At 38.8% G+C, this 21,777-nt stretch overlaps 1 protein-coding gene across 3 annotated transcripts in view; it reads right to left on the reverse strand.

Moving 5' to 3' along the window:
- Positions 1–21,777, reverse strand: part of LOC131667651 (lachesin-like) — a 136,282-nt gene that overhangs the window by 108,852 nt on the left and 5,653 nt on the right. For all 3 annotated transcript variants that reach the window (XM_058941220.1, XM_058941219.1, XM_058941218.1), the window contains exon 2: positions 19,318–19,417. In XM_058941220.1, coding sequence (XP_058797203.1) covers positions 19,318–19,390 — 73 coding nt within the window. In that variant the 5' untranslated portion in view covers positions 19,391–19,417. The remainder of the gene's footprint in view (positions 1–19,317; positions 19,418–21,777) is intronic.

Here is a 21,777-nt window from a genome sequence, read left to right on the forward strand (position 1 = left end):
CGATTTAGGGCTTCAAACTGCGGCTTTACGTTTGGCTGTTTAGCACTATCCCCCTGACGCTGCCCTTGCTCGCATTATTAAATCAAATTTTAACGCCGCAGCTGGCTTATTAACGCTCTCACTGGCTGTGTGTTTCACCACCAGCTAACCATCAAAATTAAATGTTGTTGATTGAATTTATGAGTCCTTAGTTTTAATAATTCACGGTTGCGAGTGTACAATATTGCCGTATTATATCAAATCATAATATCGAGATGCCTTTCAAGCAATTATTTCACTGACAGAGACTAAACGCGGCTATACTTTTTAAAAAGGTTTATTAAAATGAAACATCTGCACGTCTGAAATTTATGTAATTATGTGCATAATTCATCCCTCGTCATAAAAATGTGTGATTTCAGTTGTATTAAAGTAAATCATTTCAGTTATATTTTAAACGGTATTTTTTCTCTCAAAAAACGACAAAAACTGGTAAAATTGTAAAAATTCAAAAATCATACCGAAACATTTAAATTTTACTTTATACAACATTTGAGAAAAATCTACTTACGGAGAATCGTCGAGCAATATATATTACGCGCCACGCTGAAAATTACAAGCTCGTGCACGTAACTACGGAATAAAATTCGAACTACGTCCAAAGTAACGACGCTTAATGTTATGGTTCTATGAGTTACGACTCCCGCATCATTAGACTCCGTATGTGTGTTGCAAAAAAAAACTGCCGAGGCCGCAGACCACCACAAGAATCATTACTTTGACGAAATGGCCTCGATTATTCGTTTGTAAAAGCAATTTAAATTAAAAACTTTTTTGTTTTCGCGCTATTTTTATCGTGTAAATTCACACACACACACACACCCACACACGCACACACATATATGCATATTAACCGAAAACATTAACATACACAGAAATAAAATTATTTTTTAACGATTTACATAATATTATTTTATTATTTTCATTCGAATTTAATTTTAGCAATCATATCTAATTACCCCGATATAGCCATAACATAATTAAAGACAGTCGAAACAAAACAGACAAAAAAACGAAAACAAATTAGTTTTAATGAACAATAAATACATACAGAATTAATTAGCACTACGCTATATCGAGAGAGAGAGAGAGAGAGAGTGAGAGAGAGAGAGAGAGAGAGAGTGAGAGAGAGAGAGAGAGAGAGAGAGAGAGAGAAGGGGGGAGGGGGAGGTAGCGATATATAGCAAGAAAGCGAATATAATTAATCAGCAAGTTAAGGTAGGTTATAGTCGTGGAGGGAGGCGCATTTCATTAGCGAATTTTCGCTGGAGCAGCGACTAAACCAGCAAACTCCAACTGCTGCTCTGCTCTCGAGAGCCGCGAGCGCGGGAACCGTTGATCTTGCGTTTCGCCAGTGTCAAGGTAAACCGCGTTTCGCGTTGTTGCCTCGCTGATAACACTAATCTGTAGTTACTGGCGCACAGCTCGATACACCCACTCACCCCTCTTAAGCTTTTGCGGTGGTGCGCACTACACACACACACACACATGTATAGTATGTGTGTGTATATATATATATATATATATATATATATATATATATACATATACACACACAGACGCAGAGCGCGAGGGGGAGGCTAAGATTTAAACCGAAGTACGCCAGAGCAGCAGCAGCGCACTGGAGTTGCGAAAGAGAGTTTGTTTTCTGTTCCATTTTCACTTGGAACACTTCTCTGCAGAAGAGGCAGAGAGAGAGAGAGAGAGAGAGAGAGAGAGAGAGAGAGAGAGAGAGAGAGAGAGAGAGAGAGAGAGCTACGTACTCAGCCATAAAATTCTTGCCCTGGTATTATTAGCGTTATGCAGGATCGAGAAAGTTTTGATGAATTTAGGTTATACGAGTTTTCCTTAGCACAGTTTCTTCTTTTAGCTGCGTTTTATTTTCCCCTACTCATCAGTAACCAGCTTCCTTTCTCTTTTTTCTAAAGCTCTCTCCAAACGGAATATTTCTACCTCTCTCTCTCTCTCTCTCTCTCTCTCTCTCTCTCTCTCTCTAGTTAAACATTAGGGAATAAAAATCCAAACGGATTAATTCATAGTGTGGTAAGAGCCTAATATCGAGTCTTCGTAAAGAAAGCCAGGGCGGCGTTAACGTGCGTGGTTCCCCCACTCGTAGATAACAATACGAATAATACTATTTCAGGGATTTCACAAGTAGTTAACAATGCTAGTAACGTTCGCAAGCTTGTAGAAGAGAGAGAAATCAGAGTCGGATAGCCGAGCGTGACGCTATCGATAAATCCGCGAGCAGTTACGAGGGCACACGTAATTTGAGAGCTTCACTTGCTGCGAAACACCCTGCGTTCGCTCTATATTTCCAGGATAATAATGCAGTGGCCAACCACACTGGTCACATAGATTTTCAGCCCCTCTATCTCTTACTTTTGTTTTTACTTCGATGCGCCCATTACCTTTTAATTCCACTGCCATTGTGTTACAAGTCGAGATCTGATCTGTACTCTGTTGGCGCATTGTCAAATGCCTGAACATCGGATGCAAGCTGAATGCAAATTACACCAGGATCGATCTTTATGAATCATTCGACATAAACATTCCAAAGAAATAATACTCTTTTTTTAGCGAGGTTTTGAAGATGCAGAAAGGAATAAATTCTTACTGTACATGAATACACGTGAGAACGTAAATTCAAGCCGTTATCAATAATAAAAATGCCCATAAGAAATTCATAGTCACACTTACAAAACTCGTATAAAAAAGAAAAGTCTCGTAAAAATTTGAAGTGTAATGCGTCGAAATATGAGACTTATAAGTTTTTTTTTTCTTACACCACAGCTTCTACATTTTATGAAACTTCAAAAAGTTATCAATAAGATTTAGTATGAAATTCCAACTTGGAAAACAACGCGTAAGCGTGAAATTATGACAGTGTATTACTTCTTTAGATGTAAAAATCACCGATGTAAGACTTCACGACAAGCATTCTCGTTGAAATGGATGATCATTAGAAAAACTAGCATGTTTTTGACTCTTTTACAAATTTTCTTATATGCTTATTTATAAACGTACAAGAAAATATTATTTTTTAACAAAAGTTTTTTTTAAAAAGATCTTTTATTGATTGCATATGATATTATTCTGTCTAAGCAGCTATCCATCTCAACTAGGATACTGGCTATAATTTAATATTTAAATTCTTCATTTATACCAATATGCAAGACTTAAAAAATATGAAGTCCTTTCTGTACGCACGCACATATTTACCCATGGATATCACAAAAAATGTTATATTTGGACATCAAAAAACTAATTATGAAAAATTTCGTAGAGTAAAAGTTCCATGTCGTCAAAGAAACAAAATTTATATTTCAGCAAATATTCTGCTCTTTATTAGAAAAAAACCTGTTTGATAAAATAAGAAATAGCATTAAAAAGAGAACGCAGTTATGATTGAGAGACGCACTTGATATGCTCTCAATAATTTCGGTAAAACTATCTGAATAAGGAGTACATGCAAGTTAAAATTCATTAAAATTCATGCAATTTAAAAGCAGTCATAAACTGTCTCTTATACTTCCGTCACGAAGGTTCGTTCATTTGGGGTATTTCTTGTTCTTCGCATATCCTATTAAGTATAATTTATCCACGTTGTTATAAATCTAAAATTTCGTAGAACACTAAAGTCCTGTTCATAATTTTTCCTGTTTTTATTTAATTTGGAATCGAAATAAAACGTGTAAACTTAATGTATATAAAAAAACAAGTGATCGTTGAAAGATTCAATTACAAAAAATAAATTGTAATCGTACTGAAGCCAAGCAGTCATGTAAATGTGCATGCAACAATAAGCCTCTATATGAAATAAAAGCAAACTGCGATAAGACTATTTATTATCAACACTCGATCATTACTCGTACCTCATGTCTAGAAAGTGTCTTTGAAACTCGTTTCTGTCAGACTACGAGTAATCTAGTAGCGGTCCCATCTAATTTCCATTCGCACCCTCGGTTTTCATTTCCATTACGTCATTTGTTCTCTCCCGTACTTGTCTCTGCACGGTAACGGTTGTGAGCGCGTCTTCAAACCAGAGAAACTGCGAGCTACGCAATATTACTTGTCACTCAGAATTCTGTCCTATCGCAATCGCGGTTAAGCCCGAGCACGTCGATTGTTAAAGAAGTCAAAACCAGACGGTCTCTTGCTCGGCACGATGCGACATGACCCTTATCACGCGAGCAAGCAAATTGCTCCGCTGCAGTTTGACGACCTTCTTTTCTTACTTCGCATCGCCGCATTCAACGATTGCCTAATATAATCAAATATTATTTCGACTTTTAAATTGATTCAGGTTGTTCCACATTCACTTTGTTATAAAAATTTACTAAAGAATATCAGTACTAATTAATTTAATGATTGATTAGTTTTCTACGATTTTTCCCGTATCAGATGACAAATGCAGTAACACCATTTCCGAGTAAATAAGCCAATTTTCTTTTTCTCTATTTTTTATTGTTCAAGTAGTAGAAGTAGAGAACTGCGGTGACTACACCAGATTCCATGATAACAAAGAGAAAAGTTTTGCTGCGAAAACGGAAAGTTGCTTAATGCCGGGCATTTTTCACTTTCGTTCTTTCGCCCCACGCGACCCAACCTGAGCGACTCTCTTTCTCTCTCTCGTAGATAACTGGAATTCTGAGGAAAGGAAAGCAACGAATAACCCTTTAAAAAGTCAAAAAGTTCTGCTGATAAACTCGTCTTTTATAAATCATCAATTTTCGAGAATGGAAAACTACGTGAGATTGTTTCGAATAGCACATTAGCTGAAATTGAAAAGTGTACAAGATGAGAGATTATGAATCACTTGATGTTCAACCTGTATTTTTAAATCTTTAATGACATAATTCAATCAAGTTCCATCGAATAAACAAAAAAGGAAATTATATAGCTTGTGAGAAGGTATTAATTATAGTCCAAATAATTATGATTCGTTTTTTTAAATTACAAGAAAACAGAAAACAAACGATTAGACCAAAATATCAATTTTTTGTCAACCCAAAGTACAGAGTATTACACTATATGCTAGCTTATCTCTTAAATTTTGTGAGAAATGTTACACCGAAAATAATGAGAATAATAAATTCGCAACGCGTTGCGAGGTCGCTATAATATCAGCATGGTTATAGTAATATTATCAATAGAAAATAATTGAAAAATTCTTTTATTAGTTTAGGATTGATTATCTACGTCGAAATAGTGCACGCACTGAATTATCAATCAGGATATTATGAACTCGATAGAATCCTTCTGCAAGGAGCAAAAATATTTTATAACATAAACTCCGAACATCATTATATAACATAAATCTGTATCGCTAAAAGATAGTAAAATATATTGAAATCAGATAGCCCGCGTCACGTCAGACACAAAGCAGGCTAGTCAACGTAGGCTGCAAGTCGCGCTCACACACATAGATAAAAGTCGATGATCTATCCGAAGATATTTGCGGCAGTGTGCGAGAGAAGAGCCTCTAGGTGAAAGATAGGCTGAGATACAGTCGAGTTTACGAAGTCAGCTCTGCAGCGGCGGGCGGCGCGAAAGCTTGGGTCGGTATCTCAAACCAGATCAAGATAGATTACCTCGTATGTCTTGGGCCGACAAACCCCTTTTCCTCCCTCAGGTACGTGTGTGTGGGTTGGACGACGACGACGACGACGACTACGATGAGTCGAAACCCCTCTTGAGCTTTCTCGCGCACTCGTCACACGACTTTAACGGACGAGAGGGCCTCGAGTCTCGCTCCCTCTCTCTCTCTCTCTCTCTCTCTCTCTCTCTCTCTCTCTCTCTCTCTCTCTCTCTCTCTCTCTCTCTCTCTCTCTCTCTCTCTCTCTCTCTTGTGGCGAAGGCGCCAAAGCCAAATTAAATTCTAGCCGTGGGCTAACGAGTGACTTTTAATTAACGAGAGTTCGCGCCAAAGCATTTTACGGGCTACGCTAAGAATCGAATTATTTTCATTGAGATTGTTACTTGCCCTGGTGACGAGATGTCCTTGTAAGATACTCTTTGCCCTTTGTCTTTTTCTCTCTCAAATCCTTTTACTATCTCTTTCTCAAAGAAACATTTTCTTACTAATAATATCGAACAAAAAAATATTATTTTGATGCCAAGATTTGGCTTGATCAAGTGTTGAACGTCAACAATTTATTAACAAATAAACCGAACTATTCTCATTAGTTCAAGACGGCCATATGATTTTATTGCAAATCAAAATAGGAGATTCAATGTTATGCCAAACTATAAAATTCATTTACATGGTTCAATTTGCACTTTTCACGACGTAACTTTGGAAAGCGTTAATTTAAAAATGAGCAAACTTTTACTATACATCAATTTACGCACCGTACCTTCTTAACTTTGTTTTTCCTTGGTACTCATAAAACGACTACATTTCGCATCAGTTGTATTTCACATTATGGTTGCATATATAAATTTTGCGTGATTTTCAATTATCAACAACTCATTCACTGGAATTAGATACGTAAATTTCTATGTTCTTGAAGAAATCCATGCTTAAAGAATTATAGTGAAAATCAAAACTTCATCATGGTATAAAGGAAAAATCCTTGCGGTATAATAACAGTGCTTTTCTTGTAGAAAGTCGGCCAATTTGAATAGAAAAAGTTGAAAGTGTGTGTTTAAAGAAGAAGATAACGCTGTAGCATCGCGTAACACAGTACGAGTCCGTTGCACACGAGCTTTACCTCGTTATTAACTACTTAACTGCGCGCCTCAACTTTTATCAGTTTCTTTTTCGTTCGCGTGCAGAACGCAATCAAATTTTTCAATCTCTCTCTCAGCTCGCGCTTCCACATAAATTTTTTAAGCGCGTTTAGTGGCGCGGTGTTGGCGCGAAGCTTGGAAATCGAACTCGATTTCCGCAACTCGAGTATCATTTTCCAAGACGTACGCTCTGCAGTATCTCCATTTCGCCAAGTTGATCGCACCTGAGCCGTCTGCTTTTAGCCGCCAACAGCAGCAGCAGCAGCAGCAGCAGCAGCAGCAGAGCAGCAGCGAATCTCTCCATCGCAGTTTCTTGATTCTTTAATTCGTTTAACGGCCATTACGAGAGCCTCTCTCACCCGCTCGTGCTAGTTCGTCGGGCAGAATAAAAAGAAAAAGGAGAAAGAGGAGAAAAAGGAGGAAAAGGAGCAAAGGAGGGGAGGCAGAAAAACGAGGATGAGGAGACGGCAGAAAATGAGAGTCAAGGAGCTTGCGCTAGCGCGCTCGCGTACACTGAAAAAGAATGGGAATGAGGAAGAGAGATGAAGCGAGCCGAAACTTTTCCATTTCATTACACCGCTCTTTGCCCTGGCCCCTCTGTCCCCTTCGCCCTCAGCTTTCTTGCCGGCCTCTGTTTTCGCTCTCTTTCTCCGAGCGACCATCAACTTTATTACTTTGTAGTCCCCTCTCTCTTTCTCTCTCTCACTCTCATAAGCGCAGACTCGACCCCTCTTTTTCCGACAGCGTCTCACACCCTGCACGCCTCATTTTTATGCGGCATTATTTAGCGCGCTGGAAGTGCAGAGTTATTATGCGACGCTCGCCACTTAGCGCTCGAGTTTTGGCTGTGCGATGCTTTCCGCTCGCTTCTCTGATGCAACCCGTTAGACGTCAAAACTAACTTTTTCACGAGATCACTGCCACGTCTGGCTAAATGAATAACAATAGAGTTTGTATAAATAAATCATAGCTTTCAGTTTATTCAAGGTGGGTCGATATCATATTCTTTATTTTATCAAATTCATCAATACGAGAAATTCAATGGTGAATACTCAACAGTTTAAAACAAACATATTTTATTAGTTACATGCAATAATCAGCTTTTCAACACGAATGAGGAATTTAACTGGAAAAATAATTTTTTAATAACAATATTATTGTCAACAGAAAAATTATGATAAAAATCTAACATAAAACACTGTAAAAAAATGCAGCGTTGGTATTATATCTGTCTTAATAAAAGCAGTTGTTATAATAAATGAAATAAAATTATCTTTGAAGTAATTGCTCTATAAAGAAGATGGTAATCGTGGTACGAATTATGAATCAATTGTTATTGACGTGGAAAAATAAGTATACTGATGTGAAAGGCAAGTCGATTGTATATGCCGAAAGTGCACACGTATTGCAGTATTTCATCATGACAAAGGTGCTCCGATGCATAAATTTCGGCAACGACTAGCTCATAAATAAGCTAGCAAGCATTTCCGAAGCCCAACTCTCTATCCTGCGCCTGCATCGGAGTAGAAGGTATAAGCCGAAGCCGATTCTCACCAGTAGCAGCCTCGGCATAAAATACAGAATTCAGTGCGGATACACGCTGTAGCACGCTTGGACGCCAACAAGATCTCTGGCGAAAAAAGAAAAGAAAAAAGCTGGATAAAACTTCATTGCCTTTCGCTCGCACTTTTGGAGGCAGGCGAGTACAGAGAAGCTGTGTAAGGCTAATCCGAATTAGGGCTGTGGGCATCGTTCTACCGTGCGACCTAACAGATTCTAACGGTTATGCTTACGGTTATGGTTTGGGGCTACTACTAGTATGCTTGTGGTAGCCTCGACGACGTACCGATCCAAACTCGACAGAGAGAGGGAGAGAAGAGGGGAAGAAGGAAAAAAATGAGAGAGGGAGAAGAAAAAAATGTGTAGAATGAAACGCTGCCTAATTACTCGGGAATATCTCGGGAATCGTAATTTCTCAATACTTCTTTCGGACCCTTTGCCTTTATCGCGAGATACCGCATTCTGGGCTCTATGTTCACGCGAAGCTCTCGTTTTATCGGTCTCTCCCGTTTTTTTTTCAGCTGCTACGCCAACCGAGCGTTAAATTGCCGTAAATCGGCACTTTGCCTTTGGCTTAATCAATTTCGTTTAATCGAATTGTACGGCTAGTTTGGTCTTAACGGAATTACCTCATTTGCAAGGGAGGAGTAATCATAAATTTTCCGGATTTTTTGATTGGCTGTTTTGTAAAATCTAATGCGAATATTAAACTCGACGCTGTAAGTTTGATGAGGTTTTCAATTGACTGATTAACAAGATGTCATAACTTATCAAGATAATTTGCAGGAATAATTTCATAATTTGATGAATGTTGCCTATCATCTGATTAGCATAAAATATCTTTACTCGTCACTTGGCACAGAGTATCAAAATATAATCTTCAAAGCGTTACGTTTGAAAGATTGTATAAACTTTAGTAAACTAATGAGCTCATTTTGAAAAACAGTCATTCTCAAACAAATAATAACAGCAACATCGAACAAAAAATAATGGAGCTTATATTTGGGCAGCGCAGGCGAGACTAAGTATATAATAAGCACGCAGTGTACTTTATCTCGTCGCTCACTCATGGGATAGTAGTAGGATGCGCAAACATTCTGACAGTTTACATATATATATGTGTATATATATATATATATATATACATATACATATATATATATATATCCGTGGCTTCGCTAGAAGCACCAGCTGAATAATTCATGGGTGAAAACTTTGCTTTTCCCGATGTAATTTGCAGACGCTAATTTGCTACGCGATAACTCGCTAATGAATCCTCTCTGCCTTATTCTCGCTTTGCCCATAACTCGGTCTTGAGGAATCCACAAGGGAGAGAATTTTATTTGATCGTGCATATGCTTATACGTACATAACATACGCATGCAATACGCAATCGTGAGTGTGCTAAGAGTTCGACCCATTACAGATGCTGTGGTACAGGGACGAAGCATATATATTTATCATTTATATGGGGGCGATGAGATGTCGTTCCAAACCTACAAAACCTACTATATCGTACTTATAGAGTGCAGGATGAACATTGTTCTCCTCACGATGTACTACTGCTAATTGCGATCGCACGTCTGTTTCTCATTATGGAAAGTGATTCTTATTTCCACATTATGCATACGTGCAAACAGGTCAAATTTAAAATCATACGCAAGTACGTTTCCATTAGCTTTATATACTTTTGTTACAAAAGTGAGTCTATCAAGTTTTTTCATTCGTTAATTCATTTATCATTAAGACCTTCTTCTTCTTTGACCGATTAGTTTTTTTAGATTCTCTTTTATTCTTAACAATTATTACTCATTTACTTTTCTCACATGGTTTCTTCAAAATATTCTATGCTTAACATAACTGTATTTCTTTCCTATTCTTAGAAATCTTCTAGTAGCAATCAGAGGAAATTATTTTATTTGAAATTCACAATCATTGATGTAGGTATTTTACAATATGTGACAGCAACTTGTGCCGATATAATTCAGCTATCTCACAGCGTCGTCGTGTAATTGACACATCGGTTTCAAAAATCCGCCGTGTAAATGACAGATTTAACGAAGAAAACACCGTTCGAGAGTGTGAATTGACAACTACTGCAAGTCACTTCAAGACAATAAAATTGTTTAAAGTTGAAGATCGATAAATGGTCGTAGTGTTCGGTAAACGATATTGCCGCACAATTTCAAATCAGACAACATAGTTCACAGCGTACTCACGAAAGAGACGAAAATTCGGATAAAGAGATGGAGTGAGCAAAGAGATAAGAACTATCGGAAACTTTGTACAAGTAGTTTTCTTCTTAGAAAATATCCGCGGTGTCCTTAGAGAATACTCGGAGAGCGAGAGCAACAGACGGCGAATGTTAAGCAAATCAGCCTAATGAATATAGATGCCATGTCGCGTTGACCAGGACTCGCGAGACACGCTCATCGATTACAACTTGCCAAGTGTTAATTTTATGTAATCAGCGTACGCTAAAGTATATGCACGCTACAATCTTATCCTCCCATGTGGGCAAGGATCTTTACACCAAAGGCGAAATCCAGAGTGGGAAAGTGCTAGTGCGTGATGCACATTACGCATGCGAGAGAAACGGATTATCGCATGAAGTGCGAAATGCGCGGGGCTCGAGTCGAGGTTATATAGCCTCGCGCTTGTTGAGGCAACTCGAGAGAAAATTTGCTTTTCAAACCTACAGAGTGAGCATTCCACTTCTCCAGCTGCCTTCATTATTATACAACGTTGTCTCCTCTTGCTAATTATCTCTTGCGTGTCGGTATATCGTGTATCAGCACTTGAGAGTTCATTCTGTATTACACTGTTGAAATAATAAAGGGCAAATTGTTTTTCTTACGCTCTAGCTGTCGAGTCTGCTGCGCTATCGGCAAAATAGTTATATAGATTAATTTCTCGCAGTTTCTTTGTCGCACAAACTTTTCTTCTCAACTATTGTATCGAGTGGTGTTTTTACTCAACTAACTTTCAACGACCATCGATCAAACAATAAGATTAATTGCAACTTTGGATCCAGAAAATAGTTACAATAATTTATTTTAGGAATAATATTACTGGCTACAAACTCCCATTTCAAAAAATAAAAAGTATTCGCGACACTTAGTCGGATTCTGAAAAGAGCTCAGTTATGTGAAAACGTAGCAAAGTCAACTAATTTTCATTGGGTTTTTCGCGAGAGTACATTTTATGCAATTACAGCGTTTCTTTTTTTGTCTTTACAGCCGTGAGGCGTGCTACATGCGATCTCCCTGCTTCAAAATATGAATGCTCGGAGTAAAAAACGAGCGAATTGGTGGGGAGATATAAACGAGCCGTCCGAACGCGCGAAAAAGACGGCAAGACCAGATGGAGATTGCACGAGTGGGAGAGAGAGAGAGAGAGAGTGATAGTGCGAGTGGTGGATGGATAATAGTCGGGGATAGAATTGTTCTCGGAGCAAAAAACCAATCCATCCCTGAGTGTTATCGGATGGCGGAGATACTCGTGAAACGAGAGCTGCGCTGGCTCAGTGGAAAACGCTTAGCTATATATACATAAAAAGATCTTTTTCTTTTTCTACCTTTCGTTTACTGGCCCAAGGCTATATATCCGTATGCAGCTGGCTTTCGCTCGATGTCCATAACTGTGTATTTTTTTACCTTTCCTCTGGAGGATTTTGCGTATTGCGCGACGCATAAGCTATTCACTACGAGATTACGGCTATCATAATTAAAGAAGAACGAAATATGTAAATCACGTACTTTCTTTGCGGATCTATCTTATATGCCAACGTTTTCAGCTTCAACTTTATCACGCATTTGCATTTTTTGTGATTCCGATGTAATTTGATTTTCTCAAATTAAATTAAACAATATGATATAATGGAGACAAAAATAATAATTTAGGCCTGATGTTATTGTTTAAATTACGTGAGAAGTTAAAATTTACAACCAATTATCAAATGTCAGGTTTTCTTATGTCCGACCTCCACAGCAGCAGGAAAAAACCTGCACGACACGCAATGACCGCGAATGTCAGTGGCTGCTGAAAAAAAGATAAAATTGCTAGGAAAAATAACTCAATAAAATAGCACACACCTACACATGTGAGAGAATCTAGAAACGAAATTGAAATAGCAACGTGAGAACAAAAGCTGAATCGTCGGATATTTTACTGTCTTTTCCTATCTATCGAGAATACATTCAGACGTTTGGACAGACAGACCGACAGGCAGCTATAGTGTACGTGTATGTATAGTGCATTTATATATATACATATATATATGTATATTTATAGGTATGCATATATACATAGAAAGGTTTGCGGTGTGTGTATATGAGATATGCGTTCCACTTACTCATTTTTCTTTCTCTAGTATAACCGTCGCGACATTTGATCCGCTCAACCTAGACGTTATGGAGCATAAAGCGTATATATAAAGCCACTGACATGCAGATTGACGTAAGCCCTATTGCCGCTCTAAAAAGTCATTCGCCGCGCCACCGCCTGTTAACGATCGAGCCACATACACAAAACTCGGCCGTGGTGTGTAAGTTTGGCTTTTACTGGGCCACGATGCGATCGATTAGGTAATCAGCCAACGAGTGAGCTTTGCACGCGCCTACCATAAAAAAAAGAAGCCCAGGAACTTTAGGCCATTGGGCTGCTACTGAGAAATAAAAAACACAGCAGACATATACGGCAGAGAAGAAAAATGGGCAATGAGTCGAAGTTTGAATGATCCCGCGTCGTTTGATCGATGAAATAACAAAAGCAAGAGCAAATAGTATACGCACTCTTTGAAGAGGATCTTGGAGTGATTTTAAACTCTCTCTACTCATCTAAACAAGCGGAATTGAAAGAGAACAATGAAATCTAGGAAAATGTTGGTAACTGTGTATTCCCATATGGGATCCCGTGGCTTCTGCAGTCTCTTACAAAAAAAGGGATGAAAAAGAGGATAACAGTACAGCAGTGAACGCCTCACAATGACCGCGAGTACTACTACTCGTGTTGCAATTCTAAAAAGTCACGTAAACTTTACGATTCCCTGCAGGCGTGCCGAGGGAAGAGGCGCTAAAAATTTACCTTCGTTAAAGCGCATTTTCAAAGCCATTGAGAAAGAAGTGAAGTTGATGAAAAAGGGTAACCTTTGATATATACGTGGTATGACTGGGGTAGTCATACACGCAATTCGCTTGCGCGGATGACTGCTGCTCGAGCTGCGGCTCTCTCATTTCCACCCGAATGGAAAAACTTCGATTCCCCAACGGCACTAACTCTCGTGCGAGCAGTACTCTCACTCACCCTATCTTTACTATTCGAGCGTGCGAGCGCGCACGTGCCCTCCTACAGTCGCATCCTTGCTCGACTATTTTCATATTCGTTTTAGCTTTTTTTTCGTGCTCCTACCCGAGATTTGTCAATTCATTTTCAAATAATCAATTCAAACATTCCATTTTCCAAAAAGTCTTCACAAATAATTTGCCCAAAAATCGAAAAGATCTTGTTTGAAAGTGAAATCGGTGAAAACGAATCAATCTTTCAATCTCTGTAACAGATAGTGAATCACCCGAAGACTAATTAATATGATTAAAAACGGAAATAACACAAAGCAGAATATACACTTGAACGTCGTATAAATTCATAAGGATTCGATGAAGTGTAAAGGGATGCTAACAGCAGAAAAGAACGACAGTTGCATCTTGATCTCTCTCCCTCTCTCTCTCTCTCTTTCTATTTCACTTGCAAGTTTCGCTCTTCAATATAAAAGACACATTTAAGATGGCATCTAAATGCGCGCACGCGACGAGTGTGCTTGGTTGCATTCAAAGTTAAGACATTAAACGCGCATCAGCGCTTGAGAGAGAGAAAGAGAGAGAGAAACTCCTCGGGTATTTTAGAATAAAGCAAGAGACAGAGTCTTTGCTCTCTGGTAAAAGATTCAAGAAATGCTCGCTCACCATTTCGGCATTTAGCTAATAACCCACGCTTGCGCGAGCGAAAGGGATGAATGAGAAATGAGCGCTTTGTCGAGTAAAAATTTTGGTCACGATTATTATTATTATGATTATTACTATTATTATTAAAATTATTATTATTATTATTATAAAGTTTTTTAATGATTAAACGAAGAAAATAGATATGTAACCAGCTGATCTTGTTGTATTGCGTTTAGTCTCAATTATTGAACATTGACGAATCGATGTGCAAAGACGCATTATTCAGATGTATGTGCAATATTGCTGTAATTGATGAATGTAGCTAATACGCCAGTAGGTTATTGATGTCGTAATACCTTATTTGTCTGGTTTTGCCATACGTTAATTAGTCATTTGTTTGACCGCAGAGCATGCAAAATTTAATTTTCCCTACATCTGGATCAATGATTTAAATTATGTATGAATATTTCGCTGGCATAATTGAATTGTCCGAGAATATAAAGCTTTACAACCACCAAAATGGAATATATACGAATAGAAAATATAGTAAATATTTCAACAAAGTAGTAAATACATTGAAAATTGAATAGTTATAACAGCAGATAGGTACGTTAAGTCGCGATGAAAGAGCAACGTAAAAACATATGAACACATAAAGAAAAATCACTGCAAATACAGCAGATGAAAAGGCTTACACCTATCATATCTCGCGTGATCAGCCATTTATATATTTGCAGAAAATCTGCAGTCGGCGCGCATGGAAGTTCCAGTTTCTATTGCCGAGCGCGAAAAACACATGTTTAAAAAAAGAAGAGAGAGAGGAAGAGAGAATAAGCCTGTGAATCCAATACAAACGACAAAATAAACAGCAGCAGTATAGTTTGCGCGAACGATGATAGCAACTCGTAAATCAATTTGCAAATAATGCACAAACGTTATAATGTGCTAGAACTCGCGGTGGCAGCACATATATCAAACGCTGCGTATGCGTACACGCGAGCAAAAGGCTCGAGCGATGTGGCCCGTTATATACGGGTTCTTTTATTCGATAGCTGTTGGCGCGCATCTACGTCGTCCTCGCGTAAAACACTTTATAGGAGACGTTCAAACGAGGCGACGATCCGGAAAATAGTGGGAGGCGAGCCGCGACATAGCCAAGTGGGAATTCTTGCAAGCTTCTGCTGCTAGCTGCTGGCCATCGAACGTTGTAGAGAAAACCGACGGCTTTTCTCCTCGCCGGTGCCGGAAAACTGATGGAGTCGTCCTCGTCACACGATCGTATAGCAAAGCTCTCGCGGAAGAAGCGCCGCCACCGACCGATTCAATTTTCAAGTTTGAAAAACGAGCGACTCTGCTCGATTCACCAAGACCATTGAGCTTGCACTTACCTTTTACCTATGTACTTCGTCAGATCTCTCATCGAAATCTTCCTTGACACTTGTCTGTACGCCTTCAAACGATGTCGATGAATTTTGAATATTGGATCGGAGGATTTTTTTCTATCAATTTCTTTAGCCATTATTTCCCACCTATTTTCAATTTTTTGAGACAACGGGAACTCTTTTGAATTCATTTTCAGCGTCAAGTCGAGAGATTCGCTATTTTCAATCGAACGTAAAGTGTCATTATTATCGGAAAAGCAATACTACATATGGCTATAATTGGAATAGTAGTAGGCGATTTTTGGCCAAGTGTTGCCGATGCACTCAAGAAAAATCGTTTTGGTACTACGCGGCGCGCAACCTCACTGGTAATTGCTAAGTGGTCGGTTTTTGGCGCGCGCGTACGTAATAACCATATTCGGATTACCCGTTAACCAACTAGTTTCTTATATTGGAAGAGAAGCTCGGAACGTTTTATCATAATGGACGTCCGCGATTTGATCGAGGTAATGGAGATCAAACGCTACCAGCAATTGCCAGTACAGCTACAATAAAACGTAGAGTGTGTACGTTTATGAAATTGGAACGCGACAAATTACAGGCTGAACGATTTTGTGTATATGTATGTGTATGACTCTCTGTGACTACGCGTATCAATTATTTTTATCACTGCGACCTGCCTGAATGCGCTCACACTTCACGTAGCATTGCGCCAGATTTTATTTCTATTCTCGTGATCCACTCTCCTGAATTTCCTTTTTTACATTCAATTATAGAGCACAACATTTTTAATACTTTGCTGTAATTCTACAATTGGAACAAGATATTTACGTATTTTAATGAAAGAAAGCACACGAATATCTTTGTACACTTCCTTTTATCGAATTATCGTAATCTACATTATATGAGCAGATATATCATACTATGCAAAATTATTAGTCCATTATAGAACTGAATAAGAGAATACGATCCGAGTGCATATCATCGAAGGAAATTCTTTTCCTCTTTCCGATAGGCTATAATTAAATTTGTTCAAAATCAATATCCTCATGGCGATTTCATGCAAATTCCATCTTTATTGTTGAGAATACTCCTAAAAATAAAGGCACGTGTAAGAGAATATTAGAGAGCAGTGCTCACGTGTGACAATGCGTTTGTATAAATTATAACAGGAAAGCAGCTTTGCAAAGAGAAACCTTGGCCATCCAGTTGAATAAGGCATCTGTTTTGACATCAGTAGCAATATGCCGGCTGTTGTATTCTGCGACAGCAGCAGTAGGAAAAGAGCAAGAGAGAGAACGAGAGGCATTAGTGGGCGAAAGAGGCGGCAGCAGACGCTGCTGGCAGGGCGAGCGCTCGCGCTGCGCGCATGTTTCACAGCTCGTTCGCTCTCAAAGCGTCCTACACAACGCACACCTAGTTTCACGCTCGACGTCGCGAAATTGCCTAATAAACTGACATTATTGCGAGAAACGCCGCTGCCGACGCTCCAGAGAGCTGCGCAACCCCCTCCTCTGTGTTACAGCTTGCTGTTGCTGCTCCTGTTGCTGCTGCTGCTGCTGCTACGAGAAACAACCAGACAGATGCGCGACGCGACGGACTGCGAGCTGGAACGAATAACAATACTTTTCTACAAGCTATTGCTCGATTAAGAAGGATAAGTCGCTGGCATAGAAAATATTTTTAAAGTATGGCCGACAGAAAGATGTTAAGAAATAAAAAGAGTCGGGGCACCTTATTTCTTTTATTTCTTTTCAATTTTCTAATGATTTTTAATGTAGCAGACATTAACTGAATTCCTCAAAAGAAAATAAACTGATCGTACGTTTCGAATTGTCTATATTTAAAATCACAGTCGCCATGAATAAATTTGACCATAGCATCGTTGAAAATAAACTAATGGATTTTGAATTTATCAAATTCATCATTTACAAATACTATAATTGCATGACTCTTTTTACATTGTTGAAATATTTATTACAATAATACTACGAACACCGCATAATTCCGAATCACAATATTCAATCTTGAAATAATCATATGCTTTTGAAAACAAAATACAATATTTGTACAGTATTCTAGTAGCGTTTCGCTATTTAATATTTGTCAGTGTACACCTTTGTGGTATCATAAAATGTAAAAGAAAAAAATCTCTGGTAGTACCTGGTCTATAAATATTCATGCAATAAAAAATATCCTATGAAAATGCAAAATTCAAAAATTTACGTGTCAATAAAACAAATCGAAAATTTTATACCTCTTATAATTTTACCCAAGCAATACAAATTCTTTTACAAACTTGGCATGCAGCAGAAAGCGAAAATTTTCGAGATAGTAAAAAAGGTGGAGGCTAGAAATTCCATGCGCAAACTGCCAGTGACAGATGACTTTTCACGTACGAAGAAGACGCGTGTGCAACGTAAACTCCCTCGCGACCTCAAAGTGTACACACACACTCGCGCAGTTATACGCGTACACCGTCTCGCTGTCTCGGGGTAAGAGAGACTCCTCTCGCATGTAACGGAGTGCCGCGCAGTGCATGCATACACGAGAGAACGTATGACGTGAGATTTGAATTTATTCGAAATGGGTTATACAAGAAGAGGTGAGGCTGAGTGTGTATATACATGTTGCAAGAGAGAGAGAGAGAGAGAGAGAGAGAGAGAGAGAGAGAGAGAGAGAGAGACGTTGAGCTCGTTCGTATGCATAGCCGCGCACGTTGATTGGTTGTACGCGTAACCCAGCGCCTCGGCCGAAGTCGTGGCACGTGCGCTTCGCTCTATACTCTCTCTTTCTCTCGTACTATGCCGCCCGTACAGCTAGGGATTAATACCGCTGAGGACACGCCGCGGCCGTAATGTTACACCTGTTATATTAATATATATTTAAATTACCTCGTCAACGTTGGCTTTGAAACTGCCGTTGCTTCATGACGAGAGAGTGAGAGAAAGTGGCATGCCAAAGTGCGCTGTTGCTGCCTAGGTTCTAAGCTAATCCAAGCCCATTCCCATCAAGCCGCGTCAAATCACGACTTTAACTACTACCAAAACAGTCCCTCTCAAACTGCCTCTACAAGTGGCTATTTTCTTTTATCGGTTACGATGAAACACATTTAAGTGTCTGGCTCTCGGAACATACGTTTTTGAAAATTTGAAATTGAAATTCAGTACCCGTCCCAAGTATACATGCATAGAGATGCTGAAGTACCTTTGTAAAATATATTTCTCTCTAAATTGCATGGCACTCTGTCGTCCGTGTCATTTACTCCAGCTATACGGATTTCTACGCTGGAGGATTTGCGCGTTGAGAGCTTGTCGTTGGGCTCTTTTTTTAGGTTGCAGTTAAAAGCTTACACACAATTACCACAGCATAATTCTTGACTTCGAGTATACTATTTCGAGTATACTTCAATCGGTTGGATGGAAAGCGATACTACTGCTTCCTCCAAGATTTACACACTGCATTTGTCACGCTCTGATGTTTCAAACGTCGCAGAAAGCGTCAACAAATAAATTACCGTGAAATGTGTCGAAAACATTTTTACAGTAGTTTAAGAAGAATTTTTCTTAACAAGATGCGGATTTCATACAGAGGACAGATAACTTTAATATTTATTCATTTTTCAGCTTTCAGAAATTACTAAAAGTATTTGAGAAATTTACCTTGACACATTATGGTGACTATGTGTAAAATGCTGAGGGTCAGATAACGACTCCGTCCGTGTCGCTCCGCCATTCTGGAAGTGTTGGTACGTTCAAGAACCTGAAAGTAAAACAAGAATATCACGTTATTTTAGAAATAGATTTATTAAAGTTATTCAACTGTACTATAAGAAATGACTCAAGTATGCAAATTTATTAATTAAATGAACAAAATCAGCGTTATATGACTTTTGATATATTCCCTGGACTTCCATTGTGAAGAATAACGCAGTAGCTTTACAAATGGGACTTAACTTTGTTAAGACTCTTTAGCTATCTTTTATTTTTCTTGCCTGAAACTTTGAGCATATACGCAGTAATTCTGCGGAGACTACTCGCTATGCAAGTAGCATAGCTGCACCAGCGCAACTGAGCTAAAAAACTAAAGAACTTTAATAAATAAATTTCACCTTTTGCTTTTCTCTTCCGGTCAGACGAGAGTTTTTGCTTTTATAAGATACATGCAAAAGTCTCTCTCCGCGGAGGGTCTACGTTATTTATCCATAGCAATTCTGTGTGAGTCTTGTATTTACACATAATGCATGTCGAAAATGGAGTTTTAATTGTCAAAGTCAACTTTGCTAGCCAACTACCTTACGGCTAAGTGTGCGAGCTTGCAAGCTCTTGCTATTTAGCAGAGAGAAAAAAGGGAAGAGTCGGAGATATGTCACGCATGAATCAGATTAAGATTCATAATCCTCGTAGTGCGGTTTCTCTTCTTGCGTAGCCATAACTTTATCTCGCGCGGAAAACACTCTAACATCAAAACTACGTTGGCTAAATTAGATTTAATTTTTCGTTTGAATCGTAGGTTTTTCGAGTAATTTAATAATTTGGGGTTCTTGTACGTTACACAAACTTTTCGTTCTCTACACTAGCGTAGATGACGTGTATTACATATGCGTAGTGAAAATATAACTGGCAAGTGCAGGTAACCAAAAGGGCTTTTGGCGAGTAATTCAAAGACTGTATGCTCTATCCCTCTTACGGTTTTAATTCTCTCTCAGGAGATAAAACGGAAGAGAGAACGAAGAGAAAGGTCCAGTCTGACGAAAGTATAATCAAGTTACAGACAGTTAGTCCACCTCTGTGAGTGACATTCGTTTCTATTCATTATACTTTCCCTTCGCATAATCCTCGGCTCCAGTTTTCATTTCATTTTACCGGGTCCCGTCCGTCTCTCTCTCTCTGCCTCTTTGTCTCTCTCTCTCTCTCTCTCTCTCTCTCTCTCTCTCTCTCTCTCTCTCTCTCTCTCTCTCTCTCTCTCTCTCTCTGATGAACTGTAACTACGTCAAAGTAGACTTCATTCATTTGATAATTTCTCGTCGATTTTTTTCACATTCTATGGATACTGTAAACAATAGTTAAGATCGCTATAACATTTTTCTATGTTGTGAAAGCATCTAGTCCTGCTCTATATTTTGCTATTGGACTTTTTTCATTGAATATGAAACAATCTTCTTTGTTTATACTATTCTCTTAGAAAAAAATTTCATTGAGACTTCTTTAGAAATTTCTAATACTTGAGTTTGTACTTGGAAGTTTTTCAAAATGGCATAAAGGCAGCTTTGTTACAAAACTTTTTTTATTGAAAATTTAAAGAATTCGATAAACAAAAAATTGATATACTAACTTATTTTTTATCATTTATTCCTTTTCTAATAAAATAGAAATAAAGTAGTTAGATTTAGAAAGATTCATTAATGAACTTGAAAGTTATGTCTGACCATATTAAATTCATTCTACTTACATCTATTTCATACAAAGTACATTTTCATTGTCATCAAACTTTCATTTACAATATTTGAATTATAAAATATAACACAGAAGCGCACACATGCATATGTCATTGGCGTATCTTGAGCCAGTCTATTTTTTTTTCAATTGTACTTTATCGCTCAGCAAAAGTGTCGACACTCATATTTTGTCCGTTTCAAAAACGCACAAGTACTAGCAAAGCAACGGCGTATAAAAAAGCTCACTGGCGCGTTTGGGCGTTCAGTGAGAAACGGGACGATAGCGGTGCGAAACAACAACGACACGACGACCAGTGGCGACGGCGGGCCGTCAGGGCATGCACATATGCACGAGTGTTTGGTATGTGTGTATGCGTCCTTCTTCCACCCTCCTTCCCTCCCTCCCTCTCTGACTGTCTGCCTCTCTCTCTCTCTCTCTCTCTCTCTCTCTCTCTCTCTCTCTCTCTCTCTCTCTCTCCCTCTCCACGGGCCAATTAATAGGCGCCGAGCCAACTTCCGGGATTACAAAACTGACCCCCTCACTTCCCCTTTTCCCCAAAGCGCGAGCAACCCATAACAATTACTACTAGTCATCCAGAGAGAGTGAGAGAACTACACGTACGCTTCGGTTCTCACTCGATCTCGCTCTCTCTCTCTCTCTCTCTCTCTCTCTCTCTCTCTCCCT

The sequence above is a fragment of the Phymastichus coffea genome, unplaced genomic scaffold (assembly GCF_024137745.1).
Source record: "Phymastichus coffea isolate CEN01 unplaced genomic scaffold, Cenicafe_Pcof_1.1 PCOF00069, whole genome shotgun sequence".
Lineage (NCBI taxonomy): Eukaryota > Metazoa > Arthropoda > Insecta > Hymenoptera > Eulophidae > Phymastichus > Phymastichus coffea.